The sequence below is a fragment of the Colossoma macropomum genome, unplaced genomic scaffold, assembly GCF_904425465.1.
Source record: "Colossoma macropomum unplaced genomic scaffold, Colossoma_macropomum, whole genome shotgun sequence".
Taxonomy (NCBI): domain Eukaryota; kingdom Metazoa; phylum Chordata; class Actinopteri; order Characiformes; family Serrasalmidae; genus Colossoma; species Colossoma macropomum.
In genome coordinates this window covers 38958565-38980508 of record NW_023494805.1, presented here as the reverse complement: position 1 = coordinate 38980508, position 21944 = coordinate 38958565, and the positions used below count along the sequence as shown (strand labels likewise).

Here is a 21944-nt window from a genome sequence, read left to right as displayed (position 1 = left end):
ACATTGGCACAGAGGTGTTTAAATGTCCAGCAGCACTGGACATTTGTAAAGGGTAGGTAACAGTATAGTTATGTTTTATTTGCTGGGGCTTTTTATTTGCAACTTAATGCAATTTCTTTCTCGTATCTTTTATTCGTGCCATTTGTTAGATTTCCAGTAATTGAGGCTCTAAATGGAATTATACTTGCTTTCCTAGCTGGTCACTCCATCCTCCTTTCACTGGCCCAATTTTATAATCCTGCGCTTACCATTCATTATGTGGCGGACGTGGCTAATGTGTTTTTCCATTATAACATTTTCCACATTAGGTTGGAAGTGATATTTGTCAGTACCAGGCTGTATGTCTGGTTGTTCGAGTTGCATCAGTTTTCACTAAAGGCGAAGACTCACAGCTCGTTTCGAACCAAAGACTCTACCAAAGAAAAACATCAGCAAAACTCACTGTGATAACTGAAACCTTTTGTCTGATTGAACACGTGCCTTCCAATTTTACGACTTTACTGCAATGCCATTCTTTCACATTTTATTTAGCACCCAAAACCACCCAAAAAAGTGAACCTACACGTGTCTTCTGAGTATTTTTATGTAATGTTGATGATGGTGAAATAGTGATAAACCAGAAATATAAGCTTTCTTTGAGGACTTTTTGGACTTACAACACCCTGCATGCACCATGTTTTTGTAAGATGCTTTTGATGCCATTGGGTTACCTCACAGATAGAAGGGCCTGGGTTCAATTCCCTGGCCAGGAGACCTGGGTCCTGTCCAGGGCGTTTCCTGCCCTCTATCCACTGAGTGCTGGGAGAAGCCCCAGCACCCCCTGTGACACAGGAGGATAAGCAGCTTAGATGATGAGTGAACATGCTGTCCCATGTTTTCATGTCACTACCGGAACACAAATAGCTTTAGTCAGTAGGCAGGACCTTATTTTAGCCACGCCCCTGCATTTTAGAGCAGGAAGTGAGGCTGCATCCCTGTCCCTTGTGGCCACATGGTGAGCAGTTAGATCCCATTGTTTTGATGTAAATGTGTCCCAACGTCTGAAAATCAGTGTGGAACATTAAAAATGGTCACTACTGAAACACATTTTCTGCAGTGAAGTAAACTTAAATATGTTTTAGTGAAAAAAATTACGATATTATGTGTGTACAGCTGTTCAAAACTGTGTTCGCTAGTCATGTACTGGCTAGCATTTTTAGGTTCTGCTCAAAGCGAGCTAAAATGGTCACTACTGAAACATTTGATGAATTTTGGTTGGTAACATGATTGTTTTGTTAGTGTCAGTCATTTATTGTAATAGTTATAGGGTCACTCAAAGCTTAGTCTAAAGCTCAAGTTAAAAGTCTGAATTGTGTTTTCAACTCCGACTCCAATTTGGTGGAATAATCCATAGACATGTAGCAGATTTGGCTTCATTTTGAGACTCAAGATTCAAGACTTGACTCGGACTCAGACAGAGTGACTTGTGAAAATCTCTTGTCTTACCTCACTTCATCATATTTACCCCAGCAGTGTTTCCCCATGGGGCACCTTGTCCTTTCTTTCACTCCAAATAGAGAATGTGGAGTATAATCCTTTCGGTTGTCTCGGTTATATATATAAAAAAAAAACAGTGCCCTTCGCTTTGCTTTTGCTTCACCCCCTTGCAGCATGCCGAGGGTCCCAAAGAACTCGTTTTGATGATTGCCTCAATATTCGTTTATCGTCGGAACATTCTTGAAAGATTTCTGAGGCGTGTGTTTCGCTTGATTTTGATTGACTGTAATCGTTCAGGATGAAAGAAAGCTTAAGTATGTATTCTTTTCCGCATCAAAGCACCTGTCTAATGTGTGAATTGGCGTTTGGATTGTTAGTGAATTCTTTCTCTTTTTTTATCCGCCGCGATAATTACAGTAATATGACTGTAAAACCCGGCTCACTAATCGGCAGCTGCGGCATCTCGTTAACCTCGAAGCACCTTCAGCGGTTTTGTATTCCTCCTCCAGTGCTGTTGAATCAACAGCATGTGTGGATGGAAGGCCTACAGTGTTCCGTACCGTATGAGGAGAGAATGGCATGAAAAGGAAAGGCCTGGCTGTAATGCATTCAGCAGACTTCATCATTTATATGCTATTGTTATTTGCATTAACTCTGGACGCTTTGAAGGAGGCATTACCCAGCAGACGTGTGAGCAGAATTCCGAACGGCGAGATTATTCCATTCCCCGTCCGAGTTGTTCACATTTCCCCTTCGGCAGTCCCCAACAATATCCAACATCCAATTTACCACTCGCTCATTGATCTCGGACCTCTGAATATTAAATATTAGTTTTGGCGCAGTGTCCTTTCTCCCAGGCTAAGACAAAGTCTGCAGCTCAGCCAGGCTGTTCCAGCAGAGCGATAAGAGCCTGTTACTGAGCGAATATTAATCAAATATTATAAATATTTGCATGGGATTCTTTCATCAAGGTACAATTTCATAAAGTGGTAGATATTCGGAATGGCTATTGGGATGGCTATTTCTGTCTTAGTAAAAAAGGAAATAGCTGAAGTGAGGAAATGCAGTCAAACTGATGAATGTAGTGATATTGAAACTAATATGACTTCATAGCTGATTTCTATATTTTGACCATATTTGACCATATTTTAGGCCTTTTGTCTAGTTAGAAAAGCTATAGTCAGTAGAACCGTCCACAGCCCTGACCTGAAGATTTAAGGTCTTAACTTTTTACAGTACTGTGCAAAAGTGAGACCACCCGTCATTTACTTCATCTCCAGTTAGAGGATCATACAGAGATGAAATGTGGGCTAATGTTTCAAAATCCATAGAAGTACTTTATGAAAATATTATTAAAACAAAAAAATTATTAATAAAAAATATTAATTACGTTATTAATAATAGTACTTAGAAAGAGAAAGTTTGCGAACAAACCTTAAGTTGGCCTGACAGTGCTATTGCTATGAAATCCCAGGTGGTTGCTAAGGTGTTGCTAGGCCATTGCTGTGAAATCCCAGGTGGTTGCTAAGGTGTTGCTGGGCCATTGCTATGAAATCCTAGGTGGTTGCTAAGGTGTTACTAGGCCATTGCTGTTGTATATAGGATTAGCGTATGTTCAACATATATATATATATATATATATATATATATATATATATATATATATATATATATATATATACACACACACACACATGAACTGGCCACATTTAGTACACCTCCTTGTATCTGCGCTCATTTTATCAGCCCATTTCATGTTGGATCAGACACAGCACTGGTGCTGGACACCTCAGTGTCACTGCTGGACTGAGAATAGTCCACCAGCCAAAAACATCCAGCCAACAGCGTCCTGTGGGCAGCGTCCACTAATGAGGGACTAGAGGATGACCAACACAAACTGTGCAGTAGCAGATGAGCATCTACAAGGTGGGCCAACAACGTAGGAGTGTCTAAAAGAGTGGACAGTGAGTGGACACAGTGTTTAAAAACTCCAGCAGCACTGCTGTGTCTGATCCACTCGTACCAGCACAACACACACTTACACACCACCACCACGTCTGCTGTACAGTTTGTGTTGGTCATCTGCCCACAGGACACTGTTGGCTAGATATGTTTGGTTGGTGGACTATTCTCAGTCCAGCAGCGACACTGAGGTGTTTAAAAACTCCAGCACTGCTGTGTCTGATCCACTCATACCAGCGCAACACACACTAACACACCACCACCCAAATAGTACCTGCTCTGTGAGGGTCCTGTGGGGGTCCTGACCACTGAAGAACAGGGTAAAAGGGGGCTAACAAAGTATGCAGAGAAACAGATGGACTACAGTCTGTAACTGTAGAACTACAAAGTGCACCTATATGATAATTGGAGCTGATAAAGTGGACGATGAGTGTAGATACAATGCAGATTGTTTGTTTAGTTCAGTGTGTTGGGCTGAAGGATGTCAATCATGCTTGCTCATTAGAATATTAGCCACACACTGTAGACCGTCTCAGATCAGCTGTGTTTTATTAATTTTTTTATCTTCATTTAAATGTTGCTGGATGTCTAATAATAATAAACTCAATGTTGGTATCATACAGACATTTTTAATATTTTACACTGTGCTTCCTTGGCCTTTAAAGCTCTTCACACTCCTTTTCATGCATTTTAATGATGCATATAAAGATATTAAAATAACAAATAGGAGAAACTTTTCTAGGCCTTGAAAGTCAGTCGTGCATAAGGATGAAATAAACATGATTTTTTTTTCTTGTGAATGTCCCGTTCTTCATATTCGCATATTCATATACAGAAAAATGAACTCAATTAGCAAAACGAAGTGAAAGAATAATGCAAAAGCTGATAACTTGAGCATAATTAGGCTTCTTTCTTCAGCTTTCCTGTGTTAAAAGGAATAACGTTCACGCAGAACGTCAGAATTAGCGGCTCGCTCATAAAGCCGCTGGAGGGTAAGCGCTACTGTTAAGGCTATCGTGTACATTGCACTCAATGTAAAGTCTTGATATCTGACCAAATCAGAATCTCTGTGTGATACAGATCTTTTCAAATCCTTCGCCAGGCTTTAAGGCGTATAAGCCCGTCTTGGGTGGAATAAAGGCCGCGCTAGCGTCGCAAACTTTATTTCTGAGCATGAACGGACGGCTAAAATCCGCTAGACGCCGGCGGTCTGAGTAGATAAAGATCAGGGCATAAGGCTTTGGCTCTTCACGGATTAATGAATATTTCTGCCCAGGTAGCGCGCTGTGAGGAATCTGAAATAGAGGGAGATTGGGGAGAGATATATATCTCTGCCTTAGCTTTTTGACTCTTTCGTGTTGGGCATTTTAATTTCCCCCTCCCCCTTTTCGGCAGCACACAGCTGAACAAATGGATAGTAGTCGACTCAGAAGAGGATATTGGCCTTAGGGGTGGAGAAGCAAAGCCTTTCATTGAAGCTGTATCAGTTGCAGAAGGATTTGAAGAATTCATTGAAGTTTTAGTGATTTCATTGGACTTTGGTTGTAGGGACCAATAGCCTTAACCCTTTAACGTTTTCAGAGGTTTCCTGCAAAATGTGCACTGTTGAATGGTTAGCCTCTGTAAAGAGCATGACAGTGTTCAAGGTGAGCCTTGATTATGCTTGGATTTTTATTGACTGCCACAAATCATCAAATTGATGCAAAATTATGAAGGTGATATATATGACATTTTAAACATTAATATAGCAGCAAACAACTAAAGACGTAGTGGTGAGAACGATCCACCACCTAAATAATACCTGCTCTGTGGGGGTCCTGTAGGGGTCCTGACCATTGAAGAGCAGGTTAACAAAGTATGCAGAGAAACAGATGGACTACAGTCTGTAATTGTAGAACTACAAAGTGCTCCTATGCGGTCAGTGGAGCTGATAAAATAGACAATGAGTGTAGAAACGAGGTTTTAGTGTTAATTAATGTAGGTTTAACTTTGTTAGCCCCCTTTTATCTTGTTCTTCAGTCCACCTTGTAGATGTGAAGTCAGAGACAGTAGCTCGTCTGCTGCTGCACAGTTTGTGTTGGTCATCCTCTAGTACTTCATCAGGGGTCACAGGACGCTGCCCACAGGACGCTGTTGGCTAGATATTTTTGGTTGGTGGACTATTCTCAGTATATATACTATATATTGTTTGTCTGCATGAATTCTTCAAATCTCTCTGCATTTGATACGTTTTCATAGCCAGTCCAGCTTCACATGCATGTTAGTTCCTTCCTGTGAAAATGTCCGCCCTCCCCACGTTTTGTTTTGCCCTCCCCAGACAGTGACCGCCCACACAGTGTGTGTGAACAATTTAAGGTGAAATGGGTAACATAGTGTCATAAATTTGTCATGTCTGGGTCGGGAGACTGGCAGCACTACAAGTTTGATGCCGAACAATCATCGTTCACGTTCTTGCGTGAGTTCCCAGGTCGTTGGGGAGGCGGGTCAACAAACTGTCAATCATGGCTACAGAAGCGCTATCTGTGATGCTGACGGTTTTGTCTTCTGAAAAGAAAAAGAAAAGAAAGAAAGAAAAAGCGATTGCAGACCCTTTCCTGGGTATCACGAAGAGGACAGCAAGGGCCATCTGTCCTTTAAAGAGAACTTGAGGTAACAAAAGTGCTAACATATAAAGAACATTACATAAATGTAGATAGCAGCCAGGTTCGCTGTATGGAAACAGATGCTATAAATGCTATTTCTCGCCAACATTCATCTTTTTTGTCATGGTCTCCCTCAAGGGGTATTGTTACCACAGCTCAACAAATCATTCCTCTGTTTCGTTGTTCCATCTGACAGCTACAACAGGACCATCCCTCTTTCTCTTCTCTATGTTTACATATGTGCACCAGACAGTGCTTTTTCATCCTATAACATCAAGAAACATAAGAGATGTAGGAGATGTCAGACTTGGTGGAAAAATACAAAAAATTCGGACATGCTGGACTTTTCGTTGGGGTGTCGTTGGCACTGCATGACCCGTTCATCGTTCCCAATGTTCATATTTGGACCTGGCGCTGGAAAATTGACGGCTGGGACAAAATCATGTCAAAGCCGGTCTGAATTCATGTAGTCTGATCCCGACATAAGGCATTGCCACATAATAGATATTATATAATCTACAACACCACCTGCATATGCAGTGGTCATTTCTCCTCGCTTGAGTCACACTGTTGTGTTTAGTTCAGCATGTGGTGTAGCAGCCTTGTCTGTGGAGTAGTATTTGTTGAAATTACAGTGAATATTTCATCTATTTCCATAAGTTTCCTGCCAAATTCACACTGTTGAATGGTCAGCCATGGTAAAAAGGATCTTTTCCACTGGCCAGTTGATGGGGTTTCTTTGTATTGATCCACAAATTGATGCACAATGACAGGTATGAATATGGTAGAGTTCGGGTTTGTTGCTGATGGCTCAAAGAAAACGCAAGAGAGCCGGTTCTCCTCCTCGCCTGTATTGACAGAGAGCCTAGAAGAAAGCAGAACAGTGCCATTAGCTGTTGGCCGATAGACTTCGGCGGATGGGCGTCTGCTGACCTGGCTGAAACTCGGCTGAAGAATGGAGTCGCTGCAGTAATAAATGGGCTGCCTTTGAACGGTGGCTGCCGATGGCCTCGGGGGTTATTAATAGATTTCAGCAGAATGAAAGTAAACACAACTGTAGCTCGGAGGAGCGCTCGGCCTGCTCTAATGTGTCAGGTAATAATGGCCGTACTTTGCGGCATCATTAAAATAAATTGGTTTGGCCCGCTTAAGAGCACTAGCAAGCAGAACCATTTCCCCCCAGGCTCGATGCCGAACGTTATGGCGGATTCGTCCCTCGGGAGAGCGGGTTTACACTTACAAAAAGAAACCATTAAGCTTCTGTTAGCCGTGCCTATTATGAAGCTCATTAGTAGTAAAGTCTTCAAGTGATGGACCTTCATCTGGGGTTGTGTCAGAAGTGTGGTAATTGGCCAGGGCTTAGGTGAGCCAGACTGCTAAGGTTCAGATTTGGATTTCAGCTGCGTAATGTGCCTTTTATGGAGCTTAACTGATTGACTTGCTGGGTTGTCAGGATCCAGCCTTGGCTACCAGTATGTGATGCCTCAGCAGAGCAAGTTTGGTGCCTCCAAGCGTACTGAGGTAGGGGTGGGAACAGTGGCGTAGTGGTTTCTTAGTGATTCAGTCACTAAGAATTCGGTTCAGTTTACAGTAATCCAGGGAGTTGCTATGGTGTTGCTATGAGCTTGCTATGGTATCCAGCATGTTGCTTGGTGGTTGTTATGGTTCACTATGGTGTTACTAGACTACCGCTATGGTATCCTGCATGGTTGTTAAGGTTTCCTAGGACATTGATATTGTATCCCAGGTTGCTACTAAGGTGTGGCTTGGTCTTTGTTATGGTATCCCAGGTGGTTGCTAAGGTGTTGCTAAGCCATTGCTATGGTACTCCAGATGGTTGCTAAGCTGTTATTAGGCTGTTGGTATGGTATGCCAGGTGGTTGCTAAGGTGTTGCTAAGCCATTGCTGTGGTACTCCAGATGGTTGCTAAGGTGTTATTAGGCTGTTGGTATGATATCCCAGGTAGTTGCTTAGGTGTTCCAGATGGTTGCTAAGGTGTTACTAGGTTGTTGGTATGGTATTTCAGGCAGTTGCTAAGGTATTGCTAAGCCAATGTTATGGTATCCCAGATGGTTCCTAAGGTATTGCTTGGTCGTTGCTATGGTATTCCAGATTGTTGCTAAGGTGTTACTAGGCTGTTGGTATGGTATCCCAGGTAGTTGCTAAGATGTTGCTAAGCTCATGTTATGGTATCCCAGGTGGTTGCTAAGGTGTTGCTAGGCCATTGCTGTGGTATTCCGTATGGTTGCTAAGGTATTACTAGGCTGTTAGTATGGTATCCCAGGTAGTTGCGAAGGTGTTGCTAAGCCGATGTTATGGTATCCCAGGTGGTTGCTAATGTGTTGCTTAGCCATTGCTATGGTACTCCAGAAGGTCGCTAAGGTGTTACTAGGCTGTTGGTATGGTATCCTAGGTAGTTGCTAAGGTGTTGCTAAGCTCATGTTATGGTATTCCAGATGTTTGCTAAGGTGTTACTGGGCTGTTGGTATGGTATCCCAGGTAGTTGCTAAGCCAGTGTTATCGTACCCCAGCTGGTTGTTATCCATTCATATTCGCAAAATCATAATCATCATAATTTAACATATTTGTATTTTATTTGCTATTTGCTGGTCTGAGTTGTGAAATGACAACCTGGCTTTTTTAAAAAAAGGAAAGTCAACAATTTTAAAAGTTTAAAAATGATCGTTCAGAAAACAATGACATTTTCTGCCTGTGGCGCTGGTCAATAGTGGAAATGTTCAGCACCTCTGCAAAACAAAACAATCAAGAAACAAATGAACTGCAAATGAACATTTTGACAAAATTCAGTTCTGAGGATGAATAAAATAAACTCAAAGCTCAACATGAAAGCTCTACCAGAGAGAAATGCTCATTAAGAGAAGCCTTTATTATTCTTTTTTCAATTGACTTTTAATTTATTTAATTTATTTAATCTTATGCAAAGACAGGATTGTTTCTTCTGTGGACAAAAAATGTAATGATTTATTTAGACTTTCACAAAAGATTTTCCATTTTTTTTAAACAAACAGTAGCCAGTGGCAGTACAAATGTAAAACATTCATTAGATTTTAAAGACATGTTCAAAATAGGGCTGGGCCATATGGCAAAATGTAATATCACTATACCTCAGGACGTTTTTTATGATACATGAAATGTCACAATGTTTATTTTTTCTGACATCAACAATCAGAACAGCCAAAGTAGTGCCACATTTTACTACTATCAAAAACACATTCTGTGCTGCTCTAAATCCAGTTAAACACAACTACTCGATAAGCATATTGTGACATATTGTGATGTAATTAATCACAATAACGACAAATATTGTCATATTTCGCAGCAGTAGTTTAAATAAAACATTTTATCAAAACATATTTGATGTGTCTTATTTTATTTTATTAGTTAGCTGGACTGTCATTAAGGGTTAAGCATTTAAAAGTCCCCATTTTTGCCATTCACTCATGTTAGTTTGTTTGGAACTCTGTAAGCAAGAAATTTGATATGACTGGACCTTAGCAAGTTTTGGCTGAATACCATTTTATGGCCTTTATTCCAGGCTCTAGCTTGAACATGGACATTAAAAACTTATCAACATTTAGGTGACATATTCTTAAAATTACTGTTACCTGAAAATTATTGGAGGAGCCTGTTAACCTATTAGCTACAGCAATGAGGACATAATATAATCTAGTTAGTGTTATTTATCATTTATCAGTCATGTATTTATTCTTTTCCTAATTGTAAGGCTTTCCTCCTTACAAACTGTAAAAACTCAGTCCCTAGTGTATGCTACTGGGTGGGAAAGTTACCGGTATAAAAGGGGAACACCAGTTTGACGCTGTTCAATGATATGAATATTATATTGTAAGATGGACTTTTTCTTAAAAACTTGGACTTTTTAAATATGAAAAACGCATATTATTCATTAAACATGAGCCTGAGCCATTTTTATAATGAACACTTTTTATTTTTTATGTCATGATAATTCTTTAAAGTGTGATAATATCATGATATAAATGAGCTCATTTTCCCCAACACCATCCTAAGCCATTAAAAATGGCCATAAAGCATCAAATGACCGCCACCCTGCCGCGCTGGCTGGATGTGAAACAGAGATGAGTATGAAACATTTCCAGAGATGCAGACAGGTTGAGGTTCAGCCTCTTTTCTCCAAAATCAATGCTATTAAACTGCTCCAGCAACTGGAGGATCGGTCATTAAAAAGGCATTGTGTTCCCCCAGGCAAATCACGCAACACTTAAGGCTGAACAATGCCCTGCAGCTCGGCCTAGATAGCAATGTAGTGAGCCGGGGCTGCACTGGGTGGGAGGAGAGCTGGAATTAATGTCTGCACTTTAAAGCCAGACTGCTCCGTTCCGCACAAAGCTGCCGCCAAATGGATTTAGCCATAGGTTCCCATCGCTTCTCCAAATGGACGCGTAACCACCATTCCGTCTCGATGATTGGCAGTTCAAGCCGGGGGACACAAAGCTGAGCACATATCCTCAAGGTTGCGGCAAATATGAAAGCGCGGGCTGAAGAGGAGTGATGTATGCTTTGAGGCTGGTCCAGAGAGCAGGCAGGTAAAGCGTGGCGCGAAGGCGCGGTACATTATTTACTTTGAGCGCCGTTCCGACTGTCAGACTTCATTTCTCAGATACTGTTTATTTCCTGGCCGAGAAACGCAGAGGCTGTTCTGCCAGTGTCCATCTCAATCACTCTCACTTACCCATAGGCCTCCAGGCCGGTCAGTTGAGGCCCATTTGAGGGGCTCTTCTTTAGCCAGCAGTTATCAGCTCTTGGTCTTGGTGAAGATTTCAGTGTCAAACTTCCTGCGCAACACGTTTTTTTGTTGTTGTTTTTTTTTATTATTACTGCGACTGTCGCATTGTGACTGTGTATGTTTGCAAGAAAATTTAATTGCATTTCTGCATAAATGTAAATGAAGTTATTCAGGGTAGTTTGGTGTTAAATGCTCCGTTCTAGAGAAACTGACCAACACAGAATTATTCACAGTGGTGGTGACAGGAACCAGACCTCTAAAAGCTGCCTCACAGAAAGCTAATAGGCAAAATAGTAATGACTACACTGCCTGATGTCTGAGAGATTGTTTTATGGTTTTGAGATAAGATTTTAGCATAAAATGTATTTTTTAAACCCATTCATGGCGGAGGGGTACATGCAGTGTGTTCTAAGGCAAAATAGTCCCCACAGGAAAATTATTTTTCCAGATATACCACCATCATCAACATCACATATGTTTGTGTTGAAGCGTGGGATTTTATGGGATTAATTATGTAATTACATAAATAATTAATTGACTTTAATAACTCTAGATGTCTAAGTGTCTTGATACTGTAGAGGTAAACTGTTCTGATTAAACCAGTGGTGTAATTTGGTTTTAACTGCCTGTTCACAATTCTGTATAATACCATTTATAAATGTAGGCATCTAAGAAAATTGTTGAAAAAATTTGAAAAATAATTATACTTATAATTATGTCAAAAACTGAAAAACAGCAAAAATTGAGATACCAGGTTTTGTTTGGACAGCAGCGATACATACATCGCGGGTACGAGTGGATCATACACAACAGTGCTGCTGGAGTTTTTAAACACTGTCCACTCACTGTCCGCGCTCTATTAGACACTCCTACCTTGTCAGTCCACCTTGTAGATGTAAAGTCAGAGACGATAGCTCATCTGCTGCTGCACAGTTTGTGTTGGTCATCCTCTAGTCCTTCATCAGTGATCAAGACGCTGTTGACCGGATGTTTTTGGTTCTTAGTCCAGCAGCGACACTGAGGTGTTTAAAAACTCCAGCAGCACTGCTGTGTCTGATCCACTCAGACCAGCGCAACACACACTAACACACCACCACCACGTCAGTGTCACTGCAGTGCTGAGAATGATCCACCACCCAAATAGTACCTGCTCTGTGGGGTCCTGTGGGGGTCCTGACCATTGAAGAACAGGGTAACAAAGTGTACAGAGAAACAGATGGACTACAATCTGTAACTGTAGAGCTATAAAGTGCTCCTTTATGGTCAGAGGAGCTGATAGAATTTTCAATCATTCTCCCTCCCTCTCTTAAATGTAGTCTGATGTACCTGCCTGTTCCATTGCCAGCTATTGAACATTAATCAGAATTCATAAATCATCTCATTTTAATTTTCGACAGTGTGCAGTCAAGCCTTTCCGGTGCCTGTGGTAAATTTTGAAAGTAGCAAAAAAAAAAAAAAACACACCCCCCAACTTTGTTACTCACCCACAACTTCTTGTTCAAACAAAGTAAATGGCAGTTTGCACTAATGGATGAAACACTGAGCGGTGATTTGTTCTTACAAACGTGAAGACGTTATCAGTCATATTCAGGCTCAGCCTCTGAAAGGCTCCGTCTCTGTTTCTCCTGGTTACCTCTCTCTGACAGCTCATGTTTACTGTGGCCGTGTCAGTCCACAGCGCTGTCAGCAAGCACTGCCATTAACCTCCGGCATAGAAATCTGGTCTCAAACCATAGTGCTGTCACTCTGCGTGACACGTCCCCCGGCGACAGGGACACGGAGATACTTTTGCCTCAGAGAGAGTCGCTTGCCAAGCCTCGCATCTTTCATTATGAGCCACTTTCTGTGAACGCTGCTCATTGTGAGTGACGTGAATAGCGCTGTGTGAATAGGGCAGTTCTGAATGCAGACGTCTGATGTTATTTTTGTGTGTGTGTGTGTTGGCAGGATTCAGTCAGGGTCGTACCTGAGCACTGGCTGGTTCACGCTTATCCTGGCCATGGACATGTGCAAGGAGATCCGAGTGTACGGAATGATCAACGACACTTACTGCAAGTAAGGCTGAAACATTTTATCTGTCTGGGTTGTATGCAAACGTTTTGGTGCCCCTGGTCAATTTATGTTTTGTTGAATTTTTTACGTGAAAATAAGTGAACACGTCTGCCACAGGAAACTTAAATGTCATTTTATTGCAAATTTTAGTGCACAATTTAATTTATTTTTAATATATAGGAACAACATATAAAACATACATTATAAAATGTGCCATAACTTTTGCAAAGGCCACATATTGTGTTTTAGTACAGTAAACAGTAATTGTGCATTAAAATGTGCAAAAGTGTGTTCTCTATAGAGGTTAACTTATTTTCACTTACAAAATCAACAAAACATAATTTGACCAGGTGGCGAACTTTTGCATCTGACTGTATTTTTTGCTGTCAACATTATCAGTGTACTATATTTGTTCTATATATACTTTACTATAGCTGTACAAACATACAAAAGTATGTTGCATGGGCTCCCGAGTGGCACAACCATCTAAATGTTTGCCTCATTGTCAGAAGATCGACAGTGATTCATGGCCAGGAGTCCAGGCAGAGAGGTTTGGGGTTGGTCTCATTTGAAAGCCCTGGATCTTCGGTATCGGAACAAGTTTCCCTCATCCACCTATGGAGTTCCAAACTTTTTCACCACCCCCTTTCCAAGTTTGAGCTAGTTCTCAGGATCCACAGGGATTTAAGCCACATAGTCGGTCTCGTTGGAAAGTACTGTTTCGCCTCTGCCACTCTTCTGGCTGAGTTCCAAGGCTCCAAACGTAAGGAGTTTGAGGGCCTGTACCTCTGGTTCCTCATGGGATAGACGGTCAGTGAAAAGAGGCACTCAAGCACTACGTCCCCCTAGAGTATGATGTTTGATCAGACTTTCCTCCACCAATGTAGGTTCAAAGTAAAAAGTGTCATTTACTTGAGCCCCTCCACAACTCTAACCATGCAGAGTTCGCTCCCCCACTCTCTGAGTGATGGGGCACCAAATTCCTGGGCCTGTATCTCTGGTTCACCAGGGGTTAGATGTTTAGAAGGAGTCTCATTCTAAAACCCAGGCCCTCCTCTCCGCAACTCTAATGTTGGCATTAATGTAAGCTTTGATTGCCAAATGACGACTCAAGGCAAGCAGAGGAAGTAACTCTGTGAAGGTAGCCAAATAGAGGCGTTATTGAGACCAGAGGTCCACAGCATCCCATAGACAGATTGTATGGGTCCCAAAATTGGTCATTTGGTAGAGCCTCTCAGTAACTCTTACCATGCTGAGTTTGGTCTCCCTAGGCCTCTTTCACGTTGGGTGATGGAGCTCTGAAGTATCAGGACCAAATCTCCAGTTCCAGAAGTCCAGTGGTGATGGAAAAGGAGAGGCTGGCTGGCCTGTACAATTTCAAGCTGATCTGTGCTTTTTCTGCCAAGATAGATATTTCAAGTTGATTACAATTCTCCTCCCATGTTTCCGGATGGCTTTCCCCCACCCCCCCATCCATGCTGGTCTGTGGACAGTAGCAGTTAGCGTTCTCCTCCAAGCATGTTGAGCTGTCCAGTGATGTTGCAGTGATAAGAGGTAGTGGCTAAATTCATGTGTATCATAGGAAGCACATGCGAGATTTCGCCCTTACTACCATCTTGCGAAAGCCTGAATTTTGTCTGTACTTTTATACTTTGGGCATCAAGCATGTCTTGGCAAAATCTGAGGTAAGGCAGACCCTTGATAACCAGCAGACTTGTTATGAGAATATTGTAAATCCAACCTCGAACCTTGAGTTAAAGGCCCAGTTTTAGACCCACAGACACCCAATAGTGCTGACATTTTCAGCCTGTTTCCTCACTGCTTAATTGGGATGGCAACACAGTTCCACTGAGGATCAGACGACTTCATGAGAGAAGGTAATGAGGCAATAATAAGTAATAATTTTGAGCAAAGCCAGTGAGATCTAGGTTTTCAACATATTTTGCCCATAATGTGCTCTTAATGTTTTCCCTTGTTGACCATCCTTGAGGGGTTATTTTTACTGGTCTTGTTCTCCTCCTGTGCATGCATCTGTTTACTGCTATAACCTGCCCCGTGCCTTTTGAGCCTTTGAACATCAAAGACCGTAAACTTTACGTCTCTGACCTAGTTGTATAGCCCTTAGTTATGTGTAGAAATATAAAATCAACGTTTTACTGCCTTTTTGCTCATGTTTTAATGAGTCGGGTTCATCCACGGAGTGTCTTATGCTTCACCTGAAGCTGTTTCAGCCATTAGTTAGCAACAGAAAAATGCCCCCGAGTGCGAATTTGCAAATCCCAAAACGGTCTGGTTGTTGTAATCCAAAAAAAACCCCTGAAGTTCTAAATATCCCCGATAAGCAAAGCATGCGATGGTGTGATTAGCATGTTTGTAAGTAGTCATTATCCTCTCCGCTGTTAGCGTCCATTATGCATTCCACTCCTGCTCCAAAACAATGGGCCATTTCATTTTATGGCGAATCTCAGCCGCCAGCATAGACTGGAACGCGGGGGAACAGTGGCCACAACAGAGTCATTACGATGCAAGGCAGTGCAGCGGGAAAGTATCTATTTTAACATGATGTGTGAAGCCATCGTAGCAATTGACCTCACTGGTTTGCCCGTAATTGAAATTCAACAGGTGCTGCAGGAGGGGGGGGGGAGGGGAGTGAAATTGAATTCATTTGTAACGTTTCAGGCGTTGGGATGGTTGGCGAGGTGAAAAAAAGTGAAAGGGACAGGAGAACTGTCACTCTTTGACTTTGCTGATTCAGAACAGTTGGGGTTTAAATGCTGAATCTTTTCATCACTAAAACAGGTTGTTTGCGGTTACAGGAATAGTTTGCCCCAGAATCTAATTGACACAATTGTCCCCTTATCCCAGATGTAGTCAGCTGAGGCATGTTTGTTGTCAAAATTTTGCTTCTATAATTTAGCTTTGAAGCTCCGAGGCCAGAGGTCGGCAACCCAAATGGTAAGGAGCGATTTTGTCCTTTCAACAAAATCAAACCACCTTGGGAGCCACAACATTTTATGTCCATTTTGCCATCTTGGCTGTAAATATGTCTCAGTATGTGCTGATGTACCAGTACAGGCTAAAAATATAAATGAAAACACAGGCTTACTTTGCTCTACGCAAGTAGAATAGTTTTTGTAAAATGTCTCTCAACATTCAACTCTTTACGTGGCTGAAGTCGCTTCTCATTCGCCAGCTTCTTGTTCAGATTTTCCTGTTCCACCAGAATGCAGCTGATGCACCATTGAAGGTGAAACGGGAACATTTGTACAATAAGCCGGCGAACGAGAAACTTCAGCTTCACGACTTTTTAGAATTTGACAGTTTCTCCTTGCAAATTAAATGTATCAGGAAACCAGCTGGAGTGATTATAGATGCAAATAAGTCCATTAGTCTCTAAATTATTGTTATTTGTCTTAAATCTTTCTTGACGTTTCGTTAGCTACTAGCTAGGTGAGATTGTTGTCTGCATTGCTATGGTGACCAGCAGTCTGTGTGCCAGTCTTCAGGGTTAAATAGTGAATTAGCAGTTCTACATTAACTCCAGAGTTTAAGACCATTTATTGTTAAACTGTGTTGAATGATCAGCAGAGCTTTATTTTACTGTAAAGGAGGATTATTTTATTTTTACCTACAAATTTGATTCAGCTGTGGAGCCACAACAGGACAGTAAAAGAGCTGCATGCGGCTCCACAGCCGCATGTTGCCGACCCCTGCCCTAGGCTAATGTTGTTAACAAATGCTAGAAGTCAAGTCACCCAAATCTTTTCTGTAAATAAATCCCCAAAACGTCTCTCATCCCACTCAAACCGCAGCCAGGTTTTCATTACGGTCACACAGTGTGGATGTGGTTTATGACACATCCATTTAGATAATGCAATTCTGATATTTCATGTGAGCGTCATGCAGGTGCATAAACGTTTAATTTATAGATTAAATTAGTGATTTCCGTTGTTTCTATTTATAAACATACAGCTTCAGTTTGAAAATTCATGAATCAACAGTTGCTTGTAAAAAGACTTGAGGGTAACAGTACATAGTAACATGTTACAGTAATGTTATTTTAGTAGTGTAGTGTAGCGTATTACTGGTTAATTTCTTATAATCATATTACAGTAACTCAGTAAAACTTCTGTTGCTTGCATTGCTCATATGTCTCTGACAGAGCAATATTAATTATGCACAGTGCATTTAAAACATAAATGTCCTCTCTGTATAGACTATCCACAGGTGCCCTTGCATGTACTTTGAGCATGCAGCACCTGCGATAGCTGACGGCGTGACTGCGTGAATATGAACAGCGGGTAAATTCTATCAAGAAATCTAATCATGCTAATATGAACCTGATGGATGAAGATCCCCTTACTGAAGACGAGAGAGAACCAACCATACCTCAGCAGACCAGCCTCGATTTCTATTCCGAAACTGCTCCTTAGGCTTTACGTTTGATTCATAAAGATTTTATTTTGAGGCAGCTGCTTTTAAACTGTTTCTAGTTGGGCTAGTTTCTCTGAACAGTATGAGCCATTCTTCATTTTTATCAGGCATGACTATATCTTGTTCAAAGACAGGGATACTGACAGGCGTTTTAAACGAAAGAATTATTTTTTCTTTTGTGCTGTTGCAGTTGTCTGTGTTTTAGAGACTAGCACAGAAGTGAAGTAGTGAATAACATGATTACTTTTCCCAGGAATTAATGAGTAAAGTAATTCATTTTCAGCTGGAGAGATGTAATTAGTGACTTTTAATGGACAATGTTTTTTGAATAACTCCCCCAGCACTGTTTTCGAAAAGAAACAACAAAAAATTGCGAGTGTTATCTGTAGTGTCCATATGCATCCATAGGTTTTGTTGATATTTATAGCTCACAGTGAAGTTATATTGTGCCCTGAACCACATCACCAACCTAAATGAAGGCCTGGATGCAGTTTGAGAGAAATTTTACAGATATATTTCCAGAAAAGATTTCGGTGACTATTGAATTCTAGTGTTAGCCTCATAGCTCCAGCGCAAAACTGAAGAAGCCAATGAATATAAAGTGTCTTGGCTGATCTGGAATAAGTGGACAGTTTGACCATTTGACCATTCCTTTAAAAGAGCAAGTGACTTTTTACAACGAAAGAATGGTAGTAAAATGGTGGGTTCTAAAAATGTTTTTCTTTCTCTTTTCTTTCGGTCTGCCACCCCGTTTCCCCTGCTTCGTCAGATCCGAAGGCTACAGGAAGGTGCCGTACCACTACTACGAAGCCGGAAGCCGCGACGAGTGTGCCGAATACCTCCTGCACGAGAGCGCCCCCTATGGTGGCCACCGTTTCATAACAGAGAAGGCTGTTTTTGCCAAGTGGGCCAAGACCCACCCCATCAAGTTCTTCTACCCAGAATGGCAGCTGTCGTGACCAGTGGAGGACGACGGCTTCTCCAGGAAGCCTAAAGCACTGAGGCCTGTCGGGCCAACACACTCCCTGTCTTAATGCACAAATAAGTAGCCATGCACGGGCCTGGACAATCACCACAAACCACCTACATACTGATTACTGATCTGCCCTCTGTTTAAAGAGAGAGTCACTCTGGTACGGAACTGACACCCTGTCGCTGGTGGGATCTTGCAAGACATCCTTTCCTCAACAGGACAGTCGAGACAGCCTCACTACATACTATACCGTTGGAAAGCCTCGGTCTTTTATTCTCCTTTATCTCTGGCACTGGACAAGAGACGATGTCATTCAAGGGAAGGACACGGTGTTGAAGAAAACAACCCTGGCGGAGACAAAGTGTAATAGGAAGCACTGATTACCTTTCATCAGACAGATAAACCTTGAAGCACCAGGCGAAGGTTGTAAGAGGGCCACATTCATTTAGCCTAGATGGATCTGCATTACTCTTAAGTTTATCTTGGTTGTGCCGGAGTCCCCTCCTTGCATGAATCTAACCTTAAGTAGCTTATGTTGCTACACGCCGGTTTTCGGTGGAGTGAAACAACCAGCAAAATGATCCAAATCCAGACAAAAAACATGAAGAATCTCATGAGAAATGCTAACCAACTCAGCCCTGCCACTCGTAGCTTTTCTTACAAAGATCATTTGTAATCGGTTCCAGTATCTTTCTGTCCTGAGCATGAATGTGACAGAGCTGGCCCTGATCCCTCTGAACCAAGACGAAAAGTATTAGCCGTTACGTTTTAGCATTCATAGCATTAGCATTGACGTTTTAGCATTCTTAGCATTAGCATTGAAGCGTTCGTATTATTACTTAATATTAAGTTATCATCTCTGCTGTGAACTGAGAGAACGGAAAGCAAATGCAGGCATTTGTAAGTTGACCTCAAGTCTGTTAAAGACGATAGCGTGAAGCTCTGTTTTCATGTGCCACAGCTAGCTAGCAAGATCGTCAGCGCTAAGAGTGCAACTGACTTGAAGAAGTTTGCCATTTGTACTGTAGACGGAAGTCCTTTCTTCGTGAGAGGTTGGGGCAACGTGCAGTATACGGACAGCTCCACGTGAAGTTCCTTTCTTTATGTTTAAGATTTTGTGCCTGTATACATTAGTAGCCAATGTAGACTCAGTGCAATGCCCCCATCCGCCTTTACCCCATATCCTTAGGCCTTATCTGCCTAAAAAAAGACCACTGTGTGCATAATCTGTCGGTATCCCTCCGAAGCCTGCTAGGACAAGGTGCCGTCTTTTGTCAAAAGGGCAGGCTAACTGTTCAGCTACTGTAGCTAAGTGCTGTAGCACCTTGTTAACCAGCAGACAATGCAGCGCCCCTGAGGGCTGCCACTGCGCAGAGACTCCTGCATTTGGTCTCAAAAGCAGCATGTGGCTTCAAAGCAGGCACTCATACGTAGCGTATTGTTCGGAATCAGCTTGTGATTGTTACCTTCTCCAGCAGCCTTCACTTACAGCGCTAATCCATTCTGCAGGCGCGCAGCATTGTCTCAGCTTAAGCACTCCGTCGGTCACACCGCAGGTAACGGAGCGACCGGCACCGAGACGGTTGCACCAAGGACCGCACTAACTGAAGCTTTGGACTTGAGCCTGCTAGCTCAAAGTGACAGGCACAGCGGTCAGCTCTGATCCTCCTCTCCTAGAGGACAAAGACACTCTTCTGGTCGGTCGCTCTGTTGACACTCTCAGCTAAGGGGTCGCGCCGGGACACTTTTTCACCGATCCTGGATTTCTCTTTCGTTTGGATGACTACGTGCTAAGAATCAGCAAGAATACTCAGCTCTCTTTGTGGAATTCGCCCCTGCCTATTTTGAGGTCGCACCGAGCTTCAGGTCGCACCAAGTCTTTCTTTTTTTCACACAGTCGATGCCTTTTCACCGTTCTGTGGCAGCATTAGTGGTACACAAGCCAAGAGCGCTAGTCTGTGAATGTTCACTTCAGATCTCTCAGATGTTCAGTACTTTGTGTTTTTAGTCACCTGTAAGCCTCCTTCCTTTTCATGTTGTTTTATTAAGTGTCTTAAGTGCTTTTTTAAACCTTGTGAAAGGCTGCATGTTTAAATGTACAGTATTAACACATCAAGTGTCCTTTTTTTTTTCTTTTTTGAGGTCGATCACATCGCGTATGTCTGCACACGGTTTATAGATCGAGCTTTTTACGTAAATGTATGAAAACGTATCTCTTTTTTTGGCGAGTAATGGTTTGTAATGAGTGCTTTTATCCCTCCAGTGTTAGTGCAGCCTCACGAAGGATCAAGTGTTTATCATCCTGTGTTGTGGACTTTGACGTGTTTTGGAAATTGCCTTGGAATTGAAGTGAATTTGTGAATCACTTGCGACATTTATGGTTTTGGTTTGTTTTTTTTTTTTGATGTGCTGATGTGCTTTGACATTTTGTTTTTTTTTTAAATGCGAACAAAAACATGCTTTTCTATGTGTTTGAAATGGGGCGCAAATGAACAATCACAATTATTTGAGACTTATGTGTTTAAAAATTTCAGCTCATTTTCGGAAGACTGTATTCAGCCTGTTCTCCACTCCTTTGTGTTGTAATGAGCTGGCGTGCTAATAAACATGGTCATAAATTAATGTTATATCGCCATTGATAATATCTTCAGCTGTATCTTAGTTAGTAATATTGTGGAAACTGTTAATGGTGTGACAACCTGCCCCACACTGAGGCAGCAGTGAGGGATTTTCCTCAGGAATAAGCCATGTGGATTATTAGAGCAGTAACTGTTTATAGATCAGAAATCTGTAAAATCTTTATTTGCAGTTTGAATCCCTTAGAAGTCACAGTTATTGTTAATGATAAAAGCATTCAGTAATTTTATATGAATTTTATCTCATTCATAGCTTACTGAGTCAAGCGAAGAAATGATGTTGAAAGAGCAGATTCTAAACTTCTGATCTATACCACATTTGTGTTTATGAACAGTAAAAGGAGATACTTTTATTTATTATCTTATTTATGTTTTTATTTTAAATTAACTTAAATTTGGTGAACAGTCCATACAGTCTACTTTCGCAGAAAGAAGAAAACATCCTTTACATTTTTGCCATTGTTGACATTGAAACAGTCAGAAAAAGTCAGAAAAGTAGACTTGAAGCTGTTGATACAGAATATAAATGTAATTCATTATGTAACTAACAGTGTATTTTATGGGGAAGTACCGATATGGAATTTCTGATATAATAACCAACAATTAACACCTCATTTTAGCCAATACAGATGTCAATAAATTATCATTGCACCTGTGTCATTAACATAATCCTCCTGTTCTGGTTTGAAGATCAGTTGATTAAGCGTCAGCTCCCGCACTGTCACTGAGTCTCAAAACGACTGACTGCGAAAGTGTTGCTATTATTAATACCTCTGTTAATATATCTGCTGATGTTAAAGGGACGTCACTGACCATGTGTCCAGATCTACAGCAGATGTACTTACAGATATACTACTGCTACTATCAATAATAACAATAATAATGCTTTTTCTTCTGCTGATTTTGAGACGGTCTCTAACACTAAACTGGACATGGGAGCAAACACAGATAAAGCTTAATCTATGTCTAATAGAAGAACATAAACA

The 21944-nt window shown here is 41.5% G+C and overlaps 1 protein-coding gene across 1 annotated transcript in view; it reads left to right on the top strand.

Annotated features, from left to right (window-relative positions):
• st6galnac3 (ST6 (alpha-N-acetyl-neuraminyl-2,3-beta-galactosyl-1,3)-N-acetylgalactosaminide alpha-2,6-sialyltransferase 3) overlaps window positions 1-20944 on the top strand; it is a 117250-nt gene extending 96306 nt beyond the window's left edge. The window contains exons 4-5 of the mRNA XM_036597481.1: window positions 12811-12918; window positions 18119-20944. Of these exons, the coding sequence (XP_036453374.1) occupies window positions 12811-12918; window positions 18119-18308 (298 nt within the window). The 3' untranslated portion in view covers window positions 18309-20944. The remainder of the gene's footprint in view (window positions 1-12810; window positions 12919-18118) is intronic.
• The last annotated feature ends 1000 nt before the right edge of the window (window positions 20945-21944 follow it).